Raw genomic sequence first — 19,405 nt, 5'->3', positions numbered from 1 at the left:
TCCTCCCATTGTCAACTCAGGGCAGAATTGTGAGGAAAATCTTTATGTAAGTTTGACAATAATATCAGAAAGAGAGGCACGAAAACAAAAGCAAGATCAGGGAAATAACAAAGGCTTGCCTGCACTTGTCACAGCATCAGATCCGCAAGCATTCGAAAGGATTCAGACAGTAGCATCAAATTAATGTGTGCTGCGACAAATCAAAATTGGGTTCTCTCCCACGATTTCGTTAATAGAAAACTTAATAAATATCCAGAACATAAAAATGCTACTAGAGGAAGAGTCAAATGCGAAAGCTTTCAATCTAAAGGCAATTATACAACACTACCCCTTCAAGGAATGACAAGATTAACAGTCATAGTCAGCCGTATATCACAGACTCATTCGGCATCACCCCTACAATCTTGACAGCATCCCGTAGATATATCCTGCACCTCAAGCATTCATTAAGGGAAGAAGAGAGCAATCTGATTAGCACATAGAACTATGGGCTGGACCAAGGCCATGCAAACCCCAGCGCACGACCAAACTTGATGGGTACCAGTGAAGTGCAGAAGACCACACCCCATCAAACTTGGTCACGCCCATCACCTCCTCCCACGTGGTCCCGCACCTGACCTTGGCCCTGGGTACCGAGAAAATTGCAGCCGCAGGTAAGCGGAGTCTGGATCATGCTCGTCCATTTTGTAGCCTGAGAAAACAACCAACCAAATACCTCAGGTCATTTCACAAGTGGAAAATCTTTCTTAAGAAAAAAGACACTTACAAAGGCACCTTAAATAGAGACATAGCAATGAAGAAAATATGTAATCACCAACGGGCATTCAATTGAAAGGAATGTGCATTCTTCTTTGTCTTGTGTTTAGTGATGTTCGTTAAAGATAAAATAGCATCCCTAATGGGATAATCACACCATCTGAAATAATAGTGACCCCTCCTCCTAGTGTAAGTAATCCCCATCCCATGGCCACACTATTCATACAATTTGTGGTCTACTTCTAAAATCTATTGTCGTTTATCTCAAGGACCTGGAATTTAATTCAAGTCTAGTCTACCTATTCTATTCCCCCATTCATACAAACATGCCAAAATAAACTTTCCAAAGCCCCAGACAGCAAATATCATACTAAAAATGGTCCCTCTTCCCAATACCACTACCAAACAAAAGCCAAACTCCAGTGGTTGGGAAGGGAAGAACAGATCACGAGAATGCAAAGTGAAATCTTCAGGTAGAGATATTTTTTCCTTTTGGAAGATAGAGGAGCAAAACCCTCAGTGATTAAAAAAATATAGAGAGAAAAAGAAATTTAAGTCGAGCTATGTCTTACCAAACATAAATATAGTACTAAGTATGCCAGATATTATTTTCCTCAAATTTCTTTGTTTCTTCTATTCCTTCATTTTGTGCCCTTTCTTAACCTATTTTTCATTTCCAAGAAACAGTGGAAGAAGTTAAAAGTAGATTATCACCTTGCAAGGCACTCAAAGCAGTGGCTGCACAAGCCGGATTTACAAAGTCCACAAAACAAAGGATTAGAGGATCTCCTCCACGCTGCAAGGCAAGTTCAAAAGTAGCGCGAGAAAAGGTCAGAATATAGCAAGGAATAAATAAAGAAATACTGAATGAGGTAAGTAGGACATACATGCTTCGACTCCTTAATCACAAGTCTCACTTCTTTATACCCCACAAAAGGCCGAAATATATCTAAAGGTGAGTTAAGAAATTTGAAAAAGCATAAAGACTACTTATCTGACTTCCAATTAGGTTAGGAATTTCAGGAAAGCCCGATACATTGCCAACAACAACCACTATTAGACATCAAAAGGATACGAGCAACCTCCCTTTTTGTACTGTCAGGAGGAAGTCCTTCAACATACAGAGTACTGGAAGCATCTGGAGGCAAAGGAACAGTTTCACGCCCTGGCCTTCCCATGGCTTCCATCGGGAGTGGACCACCAAAACCAGCATTTCGACCATTCGGTGCCATGTCCGGAGCAAGAGGCCCAGGGCGGCTCATCATAGAAGGATCAGCAACAGGAGCACCTGGCATTCCACCACCAATTGTTCGTCCCATTCCAACACTGCCATATGCACTAGCTTCTCCAGGAGTATGTGAAGACAGTTGCTTCAAAAGTATTTAGATAACGCCCTTAGCAAACCCTGTGAGAATGGACCCAAAAAAACACAACCGTGACAAGTTCAAAAGGGGAAGGCTCACTGAGCTCTGGAGGTATCGGTCATATGCTGATCCTATTGTTTTGGTGTCCTTCACAGCCCGAGGTCCATTAGGATCATCATCACGTGCTAGATAGTTTTGCATCTCAGGACCAGAAGGCAAGCCTGGAGGAGGGACATCTGATCACCAAAAAAAAAAATTTGGTACTTTTGGTTTGCTCATACGGAACACAATAAGTTAAAATAAAAGTAACACTTTTGTATTTCTAGTTTACAAATTGAACAACCATCAAATTGCACTACAAAAGTCTGGGGTTAAGGAAACAAGCTGATACAGTGAGGTGCAAAGTGGCACAGTCTAATAGTAGAAGTGGATGAACAGATGCTACTGAAGCGAGAGTATGTGCATAAACACGTATACCGACCTCTCTCATTTATACTAACCTCATTTATTCTTTGGTATACTGTATCTTCCTTAAGAACAATTTCGAGCAAACTCATACTGGAGGAAACTCATAGCAAACTCATATTGGAGGAAAAGAGTGACAAGCTTGGTATTGCCAACCACATTAGATGAATGCCTAAAAGATGCACACTTATGTTTGCCAGATTAGGAGTTAGATCAACCTGTGAGGCAGACATTGCTTTTATTTTCTTGAATCAAACTATCATGGAATATTAGCTCATTTAGTGCTGAAACTAAAGACATAGGAACTTGATGATGAACTAGAGGTCTAAATGACATGATATCACAATAAACCAACTTATCACAAAACCATAGAACCAGAATGCACAAGGAATAGTAGCAAAGTGGAAATTGCCAAATAAAAAGCGAACTGCAGTCTTCAATAAATCTCAGGGAACTGCACGATAAACCAACTCGTCACCACCGAACCAGAATGCATGGTAAATCATGCAGTGTCCATAGCTACACCAATGTCCCTGTCTGCTCCACTCAAATGTTTTAAAATTTGACAGTAAAAAGATGTTTCAAAATTTAATCAAAGAAAAAGAAAGCAAAAACATAATATTAGCAAGTCGTCATCAAGTACTTGTCAGAGTGCATACAGATTGTACTGCCATTTCTAATCGACGTTATGCATGCTACATTCGAAACGAAGATATTTTACCATCAATGAACTAATCCACCTTCGTGACACCTTCAAGGCCGAACTAATTATTCACTTTTCTCACCTACTTGTATCTATCCTCTTCTCTCATTTTTGGATAAAAACTGCATGAGCCGTCTTTATGGACCCATCTGAGGATTTTCAAGTGCACAAAAAAACGCAATACGTTGACACTTAAAGTGGAAAAAGGTATCAAAATGTCCAAGATTCCAACTAATCGACCAATTATACTAATAGACAAACAACCATAATGGCATAATTCATCAACTAGCAACACATCATTCGTTAGGGATTACTGGAGCTAGATGGAGAGGAGATACGATGAGTGGGAGAGGGGAAGGGGGAACCCTTATTAGTCAGAGACAGTAAGAGCATCCCAGAAATATATTTATGGATATTAGTCAGTAGTTAATAGGTGGTCATATATAACAAAATAACAGTTTTGTTGGTGTGTCTCTCACGCTCTATGAATAGAGCCATCTTATATCTCTTTTATTCAATCATGTAGCTTCTCAGCGTTTTTTTCTCTCCCTCTCTCTTGAAAATCCTAGGATATTAACATGGTATGAAAGCCACCAAGAGAGAAGGACCCCAATCAAAACCCTAGTTTTATCTTTCTTGTCTTAAATCAAAAACAAGGAAAAAAAGGCTAATTGTTGTCTCCGCAGTGTCGCGACCCGATCTCAAGTCAGCAAGCAAGCCAACTATCGTCTTGTCCAAGCTTCTTCATCTCAATCATTGTCTCTGTTGCAACTACAACTATCATCTTCTTTCTCCCCCATCAATCCATCAAGCTTCCTTCCAATCTTTGCTCATTGATAGGCGGAGTTGTGCCTCGCCGTCGTTGGTCACCATCTTAGAGCCTTAGTTGCAAGCTGTCCTTTATCCCTCTTCCTCCACTAGTCGAAAGTCCCATGAGGGTCCTGCCCACTTCGCTCAGTTGTCACCCTCAAGAGCAGCCACACCTACTTGTCTTCAAGAGCAGCGTTGTAGTTCTCTGCTCGTAGCACAATCATTAGTCAACATCGTTCCTTGGCCATCGTTATCTGTCATCTTTTTCGAGCCAGTTCTGGTGCTAAGTTCTCTGTTCATCTATTTTCTTCTTTGTTGATTGTGAAGTGTCAAAATTGTCAAAAGTCGAACTCTGGCCATCTCTCTGTCTTGATGGTGGCCACCACCGGCCAAGTCCCTCCATTCTCTATTCCAGGATTTCATCAAGTTTTCTATCCTGGCAGTTTTCTTCGACTCATTCGCTATCCTCTGATGTTTCCCATTTTTTGGTCGAGCTTCACAAATTTGCTTTGGTTTGTTACTTTTTTATTCACTTAACAGAAATTTCTCAGTTATTAAAGAAAAAGGGCCCTATCCAGTAGCAACTCATCTTCAACAGAATCACCTATTTTGGGTCTTCTAAAATCTCAACACCTAACGTGGATTTATCCAATGCTAGACTCACTTTTGATTGCGAGTCTCATCAACGAGCGATGTCACCGGAGCCCAGCATACCTCCATTGAGCAGCCACAATCGAGTGCCATGGAGTGATGCAGTTTATGTTGCCGCAATCGATAAAGTCAAGTTCTCACATGTTTTACTTTGGTTGTGTGAGAAAGAGAGAGATTTCAATTTCTGATCTCCATTTGTTTCTTTAAAGCTTCAGTCAAAACAGCTGCTAATGTAAATTATTCAATTTGACATATAAGGTCTGAGTTACATAGTCGTCGTTGTCTTAAATCCCATTCAATGTATCCAAATCCCTTGTCTAGTTTAAGGTCCAACTTACATGGCACTTTGGTTACAGACTTCGAAAGAAACTTGCACCTATCATAAGCAAGATGGACGCTCCAAATCCCTTGTCTAGTGTAAGGTCCAACTTACATGGCACTTTGGTTACAGACTTCGAAAGAAACTTGCACCTATCATAAGCAAGATGGACGCTCCATCTTAAAGGGGATAGTTGAAGTACAATCACAGATATTAGTCAACAGTTAGTAGGTGACATAAATAAGGAAATTAAGGTTTTGTAATCGTGTCTCATGCTCAATAAATAGCACCATCTAATGTAAGCTTTTGTTAAGTTATTGAGTGAAGATGTAACTTTTGAGCCCTTTCTCTCTTGCTCTCTCTTGAAGATCCTCGAATATTTACAGAACGTTTGTCCAGTGAAAATGAATCAAAGAACGACAATAGAAATATTATGGGAAAAACTACCACAAAGATGAAATTGATGGTATGGGGTGCTATGCACGTAAGACACTATCAAAAGAGCAGATTACTGCAAGATTGCGTGCATGTCACTATTTCCCTTGTTTTACTGCGACAGATCCAGAGTACAAATTGGCCTCGGGAAACCAAACCAACATAAGAGGACAACATACTACAAAGCGCCACCTTCTCCCTCAAAATGACCACCTTTTGCAATGCCCAAAAGTCTATTTCACAGCCCAGACTCCAGAAAGAACGGCCATTCGCAAACAATCAAGAAACACAAGCAAGACCAAGTTCTAGGTGAACAACGTTGAAAGTCCGGAGACTATTCAGTGAGCAAATTTCGCAAAAAGCCATTAAACTAACACAAGAAACACAGCTTTTTCCCAAATCGCAACCATTCAATTGAGCATGGCCACACGCAGAAAAGCTCGAAAAATCCCTAAACAATTTCCCATCAGGTGCTTTCCATGAACAAAAGTAACACGGCAAAAGAAACTCGCGAGAGAGTTGGAGAGTACCGTAATCAAGGCGAGGCCGTTTGAGCAGCCCAGGAGAAGGAACGACGGGCTGTTGCCGATTCCAGTAACCGTCCCCCATCCTCCTAATCTGGGCAGAGAAAGCTTAAATAGAGCAGCAGACAACAGAGGGACGAGGAAGAATCTGGGGCTAGCAGAGAAGTAATCGAAGAGAGAAAGAGATCTCGCTCGGGCGAGCTTTGGGATTGGGCTTAAGTTAAAACCCTAGGTCGCTAGCTTCTGAGGGAAAATGCTGTTGCGATGTTTTGCCCCATGATTCTCCTTCGATTTCTCGTGCTGTGGGGGGTCGGAGAGCAGTGCGAGGGATAATAACGAGGATCCAGTGCGGGAGGGTACACCGTAAGGACGGAGCGTCCTCGAGCGCAGTTCTAACTGGCTCCGAGTCGGGGGCTCCATTCAAGGCCCGGACCGTCGTCGCTGGCTCACTAGTAGATAAGATGGCCCGTTGGGCCCGACTAGGCCCACTGGAGCCACAAGATCCGAAGCCCGATTTGAGTCGGCCCGACCGGGCATGCGGTTCCCTACTCCCGCACGCGCGCCCGCCCACATAATTTCGACCGGGAAATTTCATGATAAAGAAAAAAACACTTTTATGGGAAATTATTTTTTAGAAAAATGGTTAGTCTCCCTTTAATGGGAAGGCTTGACCTTGCGTGGCAGGTCACCGATCCGTAGAGGAAGAAGAAAAAAGAAAAAGAAAATGAAAAAGAGAAAAAGCCTAGGCTCGGTGATCGACGGAAGAAGAAGGAAATGAAAAAAAAATTAAAAAAAATGTACAATGAAATAATAAAATATTTGCGATAAGCAATTTCGAAAAGTATTGTTACCTCTTTTCACTTTACTAATTTTATGTATAAATACTTTTTGTTGATCGAAAAGCGTTTTCGATTCGTCAGTTACTTTCGGCGAACAAAACGGATAAAAGTCCTAAAACTTAATTTTCTAAAAGTACTTTCACTCAAACAAATGCACTCAGATTGTCCGGTGCTCAGGCCCGGTTCGCGATTCCCCGAAACACATGGGCCGGGTGAGATAGGAATTAGGACAGGGGTTCGATAAATCCCCATGGCTCCCCCCCATGCTCTTCGGAGGCGATTCGGAAGGAATAAAAGAGCAACCGGGGACGCATAAATGCCAGGTGTTCTTCGCCTTGAAGGGGACATTCTTTGGCCTCGATTGGCGCAGGCTTTTGTTTTTTTTTCGTTTGTGTTTTTTTTTTTTGTCTTTCCGAGGCAATTTACGAAATTGCCCAACAAGTGGGACTTTCGTCTTTTTGGGGGGCTCCCCGGAACTCGCAATAAGAAACCCGAAAACCAAAATCCCCCCCCATCACATTCCCCATGTCTCCCGCTTCCTTTCCCCCGCCACGGTCGTGAATCCTGGTGACTGGGCGCCTCTAGGATCTTCGGACCACGTACTGCGCCGGAGCACGGGATCCGAACCCTTCTCCCCCCTTCTCACAAAAAAAAAAAAAAAAAAACCACCTTTATATTAAATACGAGTGCTCCGTTCGATGATCTTTTAAAATTCATATCTTTTTAACATGAAAAATTAATTCGGGACAAACGAGAGATGAGCGTATCGATCCGTGATTGAAGCACCAATTTGTTATTTTTTCGAGCAAAAAATTTTAAATAAGGACCTAAAGTGGGCCTTATTTTAAATAAGGGTTCGAAGTGCCCTCATTATTTCGAGAAAAGACCTGATCAATGATATTTTCGTCATTCATTTTTTTTTCTTCCTTTTTCTGCTTTCTATTTTCTTTTCCCATTTCTTCTTTTTTTCTAAAAAGGAATTTACGAAAATGTCCTTGATCAAATTCTTCTACGAAACGATAAAGGCACTGGAGGCTTTGTATCTAAAATGATATCCATTTTAAATTTTTATTTGAGGAAATAAGAGAATTTCAAATTTTATTTGAATTTTTTCGTTTTTTTTTAATTGGAAATAAATATGACTGGGGTACCATTTTGAGATTTTTTTTTTTTTGTTACGCGATTTTGGATTTTTTGAGGGTGGGGGTTACCTGATCTACTTGCTACGCGCCTGCGCAGGTGGTGGGCAAGTACACCAGCCCGCCGCCTATCTGACGAGGGTGTGTGTGGGGGGGGGGGCAGACCGGTCATTTCGCGGGGACAGCGTTGCCCTTTCCCGACTGGTTTCTGTGCCTGGGCTTCCCGACCGGACACGGCCCTCACAAGTCACGACGTGCCCACATTAACACCAAACGTACGCACCCTCTTTATTACATACCAAGATCTAACAACGAACCCCCCCACAACCCCCAAAAAAACAAAAGGAAATTAAATCATTTTCCATTTTCTTTTTCGCTCTTGAGACTTTATGGGTCGTCGATTGTGGCCATGAAATGTCTTCTAGATGGGAATTATTTATGATTTTTCTTTTTCTTTTTCTTTTTCTTTTTCTTTTTCTTCGTCCCTCCTTTTTTTTTTTTTTCTTCTCTCTCTTTCTCGGAAATCTAGCAAAGAAGGGATTTCATCTCCGCATACTTTTCCTCATTTTTTCTTGCTTTTTCTCTCTTTGACCACTTGTACTTCCTTTTACAGTCTTTGAAAAAACTCCTCTCTCTCTCTCTAAATCACCTCCGTCGCGTTCTCCGACGCCGGAGCTCGAGCCTCTCCCGGCGATCTCGGTGTCCGAGGACGGTGCACTCTCCGGCAACCGGCGCTAAGCCAGAGGCCGTATTCGCATTCGGAAGCGAGTGCCTCAGCCAAGTTCGGGACTGTGATCGTATTGACGTTGCGAGAGGTAGAGGTTGTTTGGTTTTCCCGGGGAGAGCTGACAGATCTCTTTGTTAGGGTGCTGAGCGGGAGCTTTTTGGTGTTTCTCGCCTTGGTGCCTGCAGGAAAGTTGGGGAGGTAAATATCGCATTGGTGGTGGTGGTGTGAAGAGAGGGGTCGTTGATGGTAGTGTTGACGTCGTCGAGAGGTATATGATGTCCGGGCGTCCGGTGAGAGATCGGAGAGGGCGGTGGATTTCCGGTGAAACTCATACATGGAATGGCAGATCTTGTTAGCTACGGGAATGCCGACCGTGACGTTGAGCAGGTCCTCTCTCTCTCTCTCTCTCTCTCTCTGTGAGATGCGCTGGGACATGCTTCGAGTTGGCAATTTTTTCTATCGTTGTCGCTGTTGAGATGTTATGTTGTCGATTACAAATTTGAGGCTTTTGGGCTATAGATTTCATTTAATTTCTGGAAATGCTTTGCAATCTCTGGACTTAGTGGGGCCCTGTCCTCAGTTGAGAAAGACTATAAGGTAGAGATTGTAGTAACTAGAATCTGGTATCCGTGAGAGGTGGATATCTTCACTGATTATTGACTGGAGCAATTGCTCCAAACATCAATGTATTCGAAGAAAGGGGGAATGAATATTCTAAGGTGTGGTTATGACTGGAGACCTAGTGAGATATTGAAGGGAAATGCATTCTGTTCTTCATGCTCAAAACGTGTAATGAACATATTCTTTCTTTTATTTTGATAGAAAAGAGCTAGGGTCGTTTCTGTTTTTCTTCTTCTTCTTTTAGTTGGTTTGTGTTTTGGGGTTGGGGCGGTGGGGGGGGTGGGTTTTGCGGGACGGGGACGTGAGGAGTCTCAAAGTCCCTCTGCCTTCTACTGTGGAAGCCTTGAGGCATAGCGGTGCCTTCATGCTGTCTCAACAAAGCCTCATATATGCTTGCTGCTAGTCTGTATTGTAACACTTCAACTGTGGCTGCAGAAAGAGATGAAAGGGTTTCAACTAAGGGTTATGTTTGATCGAGTGCTTGGCTGAGAACCCATTATTAGTGGACAAAGAGGGTTCACTCTTTGCTGCTACTTTTTGGTCGCTGATAAATCCTTAATTTGCAGTGGACTTATGCACTAGGAGCGTGAGTGGAATTGAAGTCCTGGTCCTACTGCATTATCTTATGGGATAGTTACTCTCCCCTGGCCTTTTATGATCAATCTCAGCTTTCGTCACAAATGCTTGTGATGGCAGATAACATAGCCTTTGTAGCTTGAATATACATATACTGAATCTGTTTGGATAGACATTTTTAAAAACAGAATAATAAACTGTCAGGTTTACAGAAGCTTCTTTCCTTAAAGGTAGTTGGCTAGGAAATTAGGAAGGATATTGTGTTATCTGGGATATTTTCCTTAAAATATACTTCAATCAATAGTGAGTGGTTACATAAGATACTCGAAACCTACCTATCTCAAATTAACCAATGATTCATATGGTTCGTGGCAGACATGGAAGCTTAAGTTTGGAAGTGCGAGATAGAAAGTTTTGCAAAATGTAAGCTGAGGGATGGCAACATATAAAGTTACATGCGCTTCCATACACAATAGTGCATAAGAGTACTACAAATGGCATGGCCGTCCATAAGTCCGTTAGTGCATACGGGCAATTTAATAACAATACATTTGACGCAAGCATGTTGATCATGATTAGGTTATGGGAAAACAACAGAAGTACGACTATTATGCTTGTTATACTCGAATGTTGTAAAATATTATTGGGCCATATTATTAGTCTTTGGATGCATCAAGCTCCTCATGCCACTTTATGTTCATCAAGACAATAGTTGGATAAGGGCAAAATGTTCCTCTGTATTATGAAACCTAAGCTACTGTCTATGTTGAAACTTGTTTGGTGATTGTCTGCTAGGCATGGATGAAGCCATATGAATGTTCTGGCTTAAACCCAACTAATTTTTCCAGTTCTCCTTCGAACTGCTTATACTATTCTCTTTTGCTCAAACATAAATGACATTCATAATTTTTTGCAGGCATTGATTGCTTTGAAAAAAGGTGCTCGACTGCTGAAGTATGGTCGAAAAGGAAAGCCCAAATTCTGCCCTTTCAGACTATCTAATGTAAGTGTTACTAATAAATTTATTAATTCAGTCCATTGTAAGCTTTTTAAAAGATTATTCAGATGACGCTATTTTCACAGACATGACAGTTATCGAGAGAGACCCAGGGAAGAAAGTACCGTAGAAATAAATCTGGTCTTCCTTCCATCAAATGCATGGGTGATTTAAACCACTGAATGATACATTGCTTCTTTATCAATTTTTTTTTGCTGCAGAGAGGAACGGTCTAAAAATTGAGACATGCAGTCATTTATGTGGATAATTTCTCTGTAATGTTGAATGAAGCTAGAGGATTTCATTCTTTACAAGATAGTGCTGTTACATGTAATTGCTATCCTCTAGCAGTCTGTCTTATGCATTTGATAACATCATTTGGAACGACAAAATCTCAGTTGGGCAAGCATTCCCCCAGCAGTCTGTCTTATTGGCCCAAGTTCTTTATTTCTTTTTGCGAGGTAGATTTCGAAAAAAATTTCTTGCTTATAGGCAATTCATAGTTAGGTTTATTCTGTCTTTTTTTTTTTTTAAAGATTTTAATATTAATGTTGCTTTCCTCTGAAGATTTCTCACAAAGGTTACCCTAGTCTATGCATTTTACTTATCATTTTGTTCCTGTTAATTAAAACTTGAAGATTTTAATCTTGGAAAACAATTTTCGGCCAAAAGATAAACGAACTGGAGAAGCAGGTTTTCTGGTGAGACTATTAGTTGGTACCTCCGTGTTATGTTTCCTCTCTGATAGTGTTATGCTACTAACTTGCCCACTGCTCTACTGTGAATTTCAGGATGAAGCATCGTTGATCTGGATATCAAGTAGTGGTGAAAAAAGTTTGAAATTAGCATCTGTTTCAAGAATTATTCCTGGACAAAGAACTGTGAGATTCCATTTCTTGCTTTTGATATCATTTCGTTCTCTCCTTGATATAAACAATCAGAGAGAGATAGCGTTGCCTTGACTAAATACACGTACCATGTATGCTCTCATTGAAATCTTCTACTCATTCTGTCTATGTCAGGCTGTATTTCAACGTTATCTGCGACCAGAGAAGGATTATTTGTCCTTCTCTCTTATTTACAAAAACGGGAAACGGTCGCTTGATCTGGTTAGTGACAGAAACTTGAGATTTTCACTAAGATGCGAAGAGCTTTTCTTTATTTCTAATTTGAAGTGAGTTCTGTTTTTGCTTTATGCATGTGAGATTTGAATTTTTTCCAGATCTGCAAGGACAAAGTTGAGGCTGAGGTGTGGATTGCAGGCCTCAAAGCACTGATCTCCACTGGTCAGGGAGGACGCTCAAAAATTGATGGACGGGGTGATGGCAGTCTCTATCTTGACGTAATGCCTCCTACCTAGAAATTCGTTTGAATGTCCCTTTTGTTTAAAATCCTTCGTGCTTTGGTGAATGGTTATGTAAACTACAATTATGCTTATGAGTGAGAGCTAGTAATGTTTTTATCTGACATCTGGTGATAGGTATGTAATATTTGTTACACTGCAAAGAACATGGATTAATTGCATGTGGGATAAGTAATTTTGCCATGTTGATGGGTATTTTAGTCTGCTGTGAGACATAAGTGGTTGTTTATGGTCGGAAGTCTGCTTTAAGACATAAGTGGTTGTAAATGTTTATTGCCAATGACACTTGTTTTGCTCTTAACTATTTCAGGACAGTAGAGATTTGACATCAAATAGTCAGAGTGACAGTTCTACCAGTGCTACACGAGATATCAGTTCTCCTGATTTTTCTTTGAGTTCTAATCCAAATTCTTCTCCAAACACTTTCCATACTGAGAACTCTTTCCCTTTTGACCGATCACATGTAGCATCAGACAACACAAACATGCAAGTAAAAGGATCAAATTCAGATGTTTTTCGAGTTAGTGTTTCTAGTGCACCCAGCACGTCAAGTCATGGTTCTGCACCCGATGATTGTGATGCTTTAGGTGATGTGTACATTTGGGGTGAGGTGATATGTGATGGCATTGTCAGGGTGGATGCCAGTAAAAATTCTAGTTTTGTGACAACGAGAGCAGATGTACTTGTGCCCCGGCCTTTAGAATCCAATGTTGTTCTGGATGTACATCACATAGCTTGTGGTGTTCGACATGCTGCTTTGGTTACGAAGCAAGGTGAATTGTTTACATGGGGTGAAGAATCAGGGGGCCGGCTTGGCCACGGCGTAGGGAAGGATGTGACGCATCCTCGTTTAGTTGAACCTCTGGCTTTTGTCAATGTGGACTTTGTTGCCTGTGGTGAGTTCCACAGCTGTGCTGTGACAGTGACTGGGGAAATTTATACGTGGGGTGATGGCACACATAATGCTGGGCTTCTTGGTCATGGTACAGATGTTAGCCACTGGATACCCAAAAGGGTTTTGGGTCCTCTTGAGGGACTTCAAGTTGCTTCAGTAACTTGTGGGCCCTGGCACACCGCACTGATAACATCAAGTGGACAGCTGTTTACCTTCGGCGATGGAACTTTCGGTGCTTTGGGTCACGGGGACAGGGAAAGCTTTACGTCTCCTAAAGAAGTAGAATCTCTTTTAGGGTTGAGGACAATTGCTGCTGCTTGTGGGGTGTGGCATACTGCTGCTATTGTGGAGGTTATTGTCACACAGTCTAGCGCGGCTGTTTCTTCAGGGAAATTATTCACTTGGGGCGATGGAGATAAAAATCGCCTAGGACATGGAGACAAGGAGCCACGGCTTAAACCCACATGTGTGCCGGCCCTTATAGACTATAATTTTTGCAAAATTGCTTGCGGGCATAGTATTACTGTTGGGTTAACTACGTCAGGGCATGTTTTCACCATGGGGAGTACCGTTTGTGGTCAGCTTGGGAATCCTCAGTCTGATGGGAAGGTACCAAGCTTAGTAGAGGACAAACTCCTTGGGGAAACTGTCGAAGAAATTGCCTGCGGTTCATACCATGTGGCTGTATTAACAGCGAGGAACGAAGTTTATACATGGGGAAAGGGTGCTAATGGGAGGTTGGGCCATGGAGATCTCGAGGATCGGAAAACACCAACTCTAGTTGAAGCTTTGAAGGACCGGCATGTGAAGTATATATCTTGTGGTTCAAACTATACAGCAGCTATATGTCTTCACAAATGGGTTTCTGGTGCTGAGCAGTCTCAGTGTGCTGCTTGTAGGCAGGCTTTTGGATTTACTCGGAAAAGGCACAATTGCTATAATTGTGGGCTTGTGCATTGCCATTCATGCAGTTCTAGAAAAGCTTTAAGAGCAGCCTTGGCGCCCAATCCTAACAAACCGTATCGTGTGTGTGATTCATGTTACGCTAAGCTGAGTAAGGTTTTGGAAGGCAGTGTCAACAATAGAAGGAACTCGGTGCCTCGCTTATCAGGTGAAAACAAGGACCGATTAGACAAGGCTGATTTAAGATTGTCAAAGGCAAGTGTGCCTTCTAATATGGACTTGATTAAGCAGTTGGACAGTAAAGCTGCTAAACAAGGAAAAAAGGCTGACACCTTTTCCTTGGTTCATTCCTCACAAGCTCCTCCATTTTTGCAGCTAAGAGATGCTGTTTTGTCTACGGCAACTGAACTGCGACGCTCTGCTCCAAAACCAGTTCATACTCCCTCTGGAGTTAGTTCTAGGTCTGTGTCACCTTTCTCTAGAAGGCCAAGTCCACCTCGTTCTGCCACACCCGTTCCAACAACATCAGGGCTTTCCTTCTCCAAAAGCATAACGGACAGTCTGAAGAAGACGAATGAGCTTTTAAACCAAGAAGTGCTCAAGTTGCGTGCTCAGGTATGTCAACTCCACGTCGTTATCTCCTTGGATCAATATCCTTGAAAGAAACTAGTAGTCTCACAGCTCCCGTGGATCTGGTTAGGTTGAGAGTCTCAGACAAAGATGTGAACATCAGGAGTTAGAGCTGCAAAGATCAACTAAGAAAGCCCAAGAAGCAATGTCACTGGCTACAGAAGAATCGGCTAAATCTAGAGCTGCAAAAGAAGTTATTAAGTCACTCACGGCGCAGGTTTCTTTCTCATCTCTGCATTGCAAGTCCTTAGTTTGGTGCCATGTCCACTCCTTTAGAAATAAATTTGTTATAACACCAGGATCTGATGATATTCTGATGGAGAAATTTTCCCGCAAAAGAGAAATTTATCAATAACAATGGCTATCTATGATCATGAATCTCAAATTCTTTATTTTACCTTCTCTTTCAAATATGTAACTCTGTGTTTTATTCATGAGTATGTGCTGCAAATTCCGTACCTTTTCTTCCTCAGAAATGGCCCTTATTTTTTTATTTTTCACTTTCTGACTTATAATTATTGAGAATTGTCTCCTTTTGTTAGCTGAAGGAAATGGCTGAACGACTTCCACCGGGTGTCTATGATGCGGAGAGTGTGATACAGAAGTGCCTACCGAATGGATTGGAGTTTAATGGCATTTACCGTCCTGATGCAAATAGTGAATGTCATTCCAGATCAGATTCATTTAGCTCCTCTTTCATGGCTTCATCTGCAGCAAATGAATCTGCTTTAGCCACTGGAACTCAAAATCTTAGTCGATCTCCTGGAACTCTATTTCCAGCCGGCGAAACCAATATGCACCAACAGAATCAAAGCCCTCTGGCCTCCAGAAAGACAGATGATCACCGTGATGCCAGGCTTCCTAATGGCGAACAAGGAAATCAGGCAACTAACGGTAATGACACAGAGGTGGTCCATGGTGGAGAGTCTCGGCCCTCACAGAGTGGAGAGAATGGCATTGGTTCCAGGAACTCTGCATTGACCAGTAACAATATTCAAGTCGAGGCTGAATGGATCGAACAGTATGAGGCTGGTGTGTATATAACCCTAGTGGCCTTGCATGATGGAACTAGAGATCTTAAGAGAGTGCGGTTCAGGTAATGAGTTGAATTCATTGTCTCTTTATTTGAACATTAAATTGGTGTCATCAGTTGATCTTTGAGATGGTCCTGAGCCAGGAGATGCTTTGATGGGTCATAAGATTGTGTTCTCATGTGTTCTCACGCATTCTGTCCTTGTTTCTATATGAGTTTATTATTTTCGTAACCAAAATGAATGCTCTCTTTGTTTGATTTACTACTTGACCTGTCTATTAATGGCTGTGGTAGTAGGAATAGCTGCGGGAACTTTTGTTCACTGATACCATCTCATATTTCTTTTTTCAAGGAAAACGCAGCATGCCTCCTGAAAAAAGTATCATTTCATTTAGGCAGCATCTCCTGTGGGCATTGTCCTTTATTCCTGTATTGAGATTGTCTTAAAGGAAACAGGAACCTAGTACATGCATATTCTACATGGTGACACTTGTATCACTAGATGGAAGCGCAGAATTTATCTAACAAAAGTGCAGCATTTGGCATTGTCAGTTTCCTTAATTTAATGATGTGCCTGTTTTGCTCATATGTCTTCCACCTTTATGGCAATTAATTTTGTGAGTGCATCTGCAGCCGGAGAAGATTCGGGGAGCATCAGGCGGAGACATGGTGGTCAGAGAATCGTGAGAGGGTCTATGAGAGGTACAATGTCCGTGCGTCGGAGAGGTCCTCGGCTTCTAGTCAGGCTGCTCGTAGATCTGAAGGATCCATGACACCGACTTCTTGAAGTTGCTCATATTGCACCCGCGGAACTGCTAAATGAGTTCGATTCCGTTGCTTCATGGTTCAAAGGCCACGGCATTGTCGGTATGAAGGGAACTAGACATCTTTTCTTTTCCCTTGTCAAGAGACCAAACTTTCACAATTTTTGACGCCCCTCGCAACCATCTCCTTTTTCTTTTCTTTCCCTCTTGTTCTTTATTTACTTCTATTTATTCTTGGGTGCTGCCCAATCTATAGATGTCTGATGTATTGTAGTGTATATAATATCAACCGCGAGGGAGCAAGAAAGATTTTTGCTCCTTGTGCTGTGGATCTTTCTTCTTTTTGAGTTTGCCAAGATCTACATGTAGAGAGCGCAGGTCGAGAATCAGATCAGCCAACTTGCGGGTTATATCTTTTGAGCAAACATTTCAGCTGTCTTCGCAAACCCCGATCTTCATCATGCCTGACACTTGAGTACAACATTCGCGTGAGGTTCAAACCTCCTCGTGCCTCAGTATTGAGATCGTACGATTGAATCGAGAGTGGCTTAGCATGATTCTTGCGGTGCTGGTAATGTTCATAAGCGAAGTCCCTCCATAAGCCAATCTATATGTTTTTCCTATTTTTGTTCTTTCTGGTGGATCTGATCCGATCCTTCGTTATTATGTCAGTGCGGTTCATTTTGGCTTTGATCCTTTGTTTTAGGTTTACCTAACTTTGAGAATCATGCAGATGTTCTACTTTATCAGACGAAATTTCTGATAAATTTATGCCCCAGAGATTTTATGCCTACTCTTTAAACGTGTGAGAGCTTACACAAAGTCAAAAGAGAGCAAGTGACCGGTCGTGTTTTGACAACTTCGCCTAACTGAGTTGCAAAGGGATTTGACATGGGACGCTTCAAGTCAAACCGAGATTAATCATCTTTCTCCAAGTCAATCGACTCTTCGACATTTTGCAGCCATCAGAAGTCTCGACGTTGGATGGATTCTCAACTCGGGGAAAGGGACCGTTTCTCGCAGATTACGCGCGAACATAACAATCATATCCCCCTTTGATTTCTGGTGCAATTCTAATTGGAGAATCAGCAACTTTGGACAATTGTTTTGGTTAGCAAAGGAGACTACATTGAATCATGAATATGAGATCAGATGAGTCTTGTAAATAAACGATGGAGGATATCTCTAACGTCCCCTTCCACAAGCCGGAGAAAAGAATAGAATTCTGTGAAGAATGCGCTCGGATTGGAACAACAGCAAGTGAAAATTGTCTACAAACTCAGTTATAAACATTTTAATTTCGTCGATTAAGTCCTAAACCTTTTCACATTTTTTTTTCAATTGAGTCAATTCGGCCAATTTTAATCGGAAGTCGCTGACATAAACGCCAATAATACCACGTAGGACGATTGGCACCGACATAGATAATTTTATTTTTTTTAAAATTATATTTTATTTTTTTCCTTTCTTTTCCTTTTTTTACGAAGCCCAATGAGGGTTGGCTGAATGGAAAAAAAAAACAAAAGAAATTATCATTATAATAATCTCAAAATTTTGATTTTTTCCTTATATAAAATTTGTCCACGTCACTACTCGTGTCACGTAGAAAGGCCAGGGTATACGTTAGCGATTTCCGGCTAAAATTGACCGGATGGACTCGGTTGAAAAATATAAAAAAGTTTAAGACTTAATTTGGCAAAGTTGAAAGGTTGAGGACTGCATTAGACAAAGTGCAATACATTTATGATTTCTCGGACAATTTTTCCCAAACAGTAAAGAAAAGCAAGAATCCCATGCAAAATGAAGCGTTAGATGACGCACGAAAAATTCAGACTTCCCGGTGATACCGTATTAAATTAGACAAACAAAAGTATGAAAGTATGTGCAGCTGTGTAATGCTCGAGTTGCCCGTGAAAGAAAGTACTAACAAGAGTGCAAATTTGGACACGTTACATTGTTACAAGTCCGTTCCTCGAGGACTAACATTTTTTTGAATTTGACTTTCTAGCAAATAGCAATCAACATACAACAGTGTTCAAGGTCCGCATGCGAAATTCAAACAAATGCCTGACTTACAATGAAATAAGTAATCTTTCTGGGTGCTTCAAGGTCAAATCTTGTTGCAAATCAGCTTGACCGCTACATCATCTACTTTTAAAACATATACTTTGAAAAACATACAACTAACGCTTTGACTTTTGGAAACTAAGGTTATGTAAAGTACGCGTTTTGAAACTAAAGGATGTCCATCGAAAAATTGAAGGGAAGGTAAGGATTATTTCTAAGTCCACAAGTTGTCGCGGTTTGGTTGGGGCGTTGGTTGCACAGTTCTTGGAGATTGCAAAGTGTTTCATGGCCATCTAGGCAACCGGATCTTCACTCTCGCTTCCCTAAATTATCAAAAGTGAGGATTGTTTCTGTAATTTCTAATTAGGCTTTATCGTTTATAAACGTCATGGGACTCTTATTTTCGACAATAAGCTGATATGAGATGATAGATCGGGCCTTCATTCAGTATCATTCGGTGCATTTAATCGGTCAGTCAAAGAGACGCCGCCCGCACCTGGTCTTTTTAGCTTATATCTTGATTTCGGTCATTGAGCTTCTGAGTAGTCTTGTTCAGCTTAAGCATGAACTGGCTTTTTTCGATCCTTAAATTGCATACACAATAGTTGTCCCGACTCTTTGGTATTAATAATGCTAGTTTTGAGAATGAGTGATTGCCCTTCTCTGACCCTTCTTGCTCAACCTAAGAGCGGACAAACGATTTTTGTTTACTTCGCGAAAAATCAAAGATCCGAAAACGATTTTCCCGGAAACTATCGTTTTTATCTCTCACAAAAATCAACTTTGAAAATTTCTTCATCGTCAACAAAAATATTGAGGCATAA

General features: G+C 41.4%; 2 protein-coding genes across 4 annotated transcripts; one reads left to right on the top strand and one right to left on the bottom strand.

The window, feature by feature from the left end:
- Positions 1 to 198: 198 nt before the first annotated feature.
- Positions 199 to 6,336, bottom strand: LOC115739882 (RNA-binding protein 2-like). The gene is made up of 6 exons (XM_030673177.2): positions 6,034 to 6,336; positions 2,220 to 2,356; positions 1,832 to 2,126; positions 1,644 to 1,705; positions 1,471 to 1,552; positions 199 to 691 (listed from the first exon to the last, which is right to left on the bottom strand). Exons 1-6 carry the CDS (start codon positions 6,110 to 6,112, stop codon positions 588 to 590), a joined length of 759 nt encoding a protein of 252 aa, XP_030529037.1. The 5' UTR covers positions 6,113 to 6,336; the 3' UTR covers positions 199 to 587.
- Positions 6,337 to 8,569: 2,233 nt separating this feature from the next.
- On the top strand, positions 8,570 to 16,924 carry LOC115739858 (PH, RCC1 and FYVE domains-containing protein 1-like). Of its 3 annotated transcripts, XM_030673150.2 has the most exons (9): positions 8,570 to 9,119; positions 10,846 to 10,932; positions 11,718 to 11,807; positions 11,949 to 12,035; positions 12,149 to 12,268; positions 12,600 to 14,702; positions 14,788 to 14,934; positions 15,260 to 15,813; positions 16,384 to 16,924. In XM_030673150.2, exons 1-9 carry the CDS (start codon positions 9,072 to 9,074, stop codon positions 16,535 to 16,537), a joined length of 3,390 nt encoding a protein of 1,129 aa, XP_030529010.1. In that variant the 5' UTR covers positions 8,570 to 9,071; the 3' UTR covers positions 16,538 to 16,924. The 3 variants fall into 3 exon arrangements, with proteins under 3 accessions (XP_030529010.1, XP_030529024.1, XP_030529017.1); XM_030673164.2 differs by lacking the exons at positions 8,570 to 9,119; positions 10,846 to 10,932 and adding an exon at positions 10,983 to 11,249; XM_030673157.2 differs by lacking the exons at positions 8,570 to 9,119; positions 10,846 to 10,932 and adding an exon at positions 10,983 to 11,256.
- Positions 16,925 to 19,405: the final 2,481 nt, after the last annotated feature.

The sequence above is a fragment of the Rhodamnia argentea genome, chromosome 2, assembly GCF_020921035.1.
Source record: "Rhodamnia argentea isolate NSW1041297 chromosome 2, ASM2092103v1, whole genome shotgun sequence".
Lineage (NCBI taxonomy): Eukaryota > Viridiplantae > Streptophyta > Magnoliopsida > Myrtales > Myrtaceae > Rhodamnia > Rhodamnia argentea.
This window is presented reverse-complemented; position numbering and strand designations above follow the sequence as displayed.

Coding starts and splice junctions, on each gene's coding strand:
- LOC115739882 (XM_030673177.2), bottom strand. CDS start 6,112: ATGGGGGACGGTTACTGGAATCGGCAACAGCCCGTCGTTCCTTCTCCT. Junction 1,553..1,643: donor TGATTAAGGAGTCGAAGCAT/GTATGTCCTACT, acceptor CTTGCCTTGCAG/CGTGGAGGAGATCCTCTAAT. Junction 692..1,470: donor TGCTTTGAGTGCCTTGCAAG/GTGATAATCTAC, acceptor TTGTTTTCTCAG/GCTACAAAATGGACGAGCAT.
- LOC115739858 (XM_030673150.2), top strand. CDS start 9,072: ATGGCAGATCTTGTTAGCTACGGGAATGCCGACCGTGACGTTGAGCAG. Junction 12,269..12,599: donor ATGGCAGTCTCTATCTTGAC/GTAATGCCTCCT, acceptor TAACTATTTCAG/GACAGTAGAGATTTGACATC. Junction 14,703..14,787: donor TGCTCAAGTTGCGTGCTCAG/GTATGTCAACTC, acceptor GGATCTGGTTAG/GTTGAGAGTCTCAGACAAAG.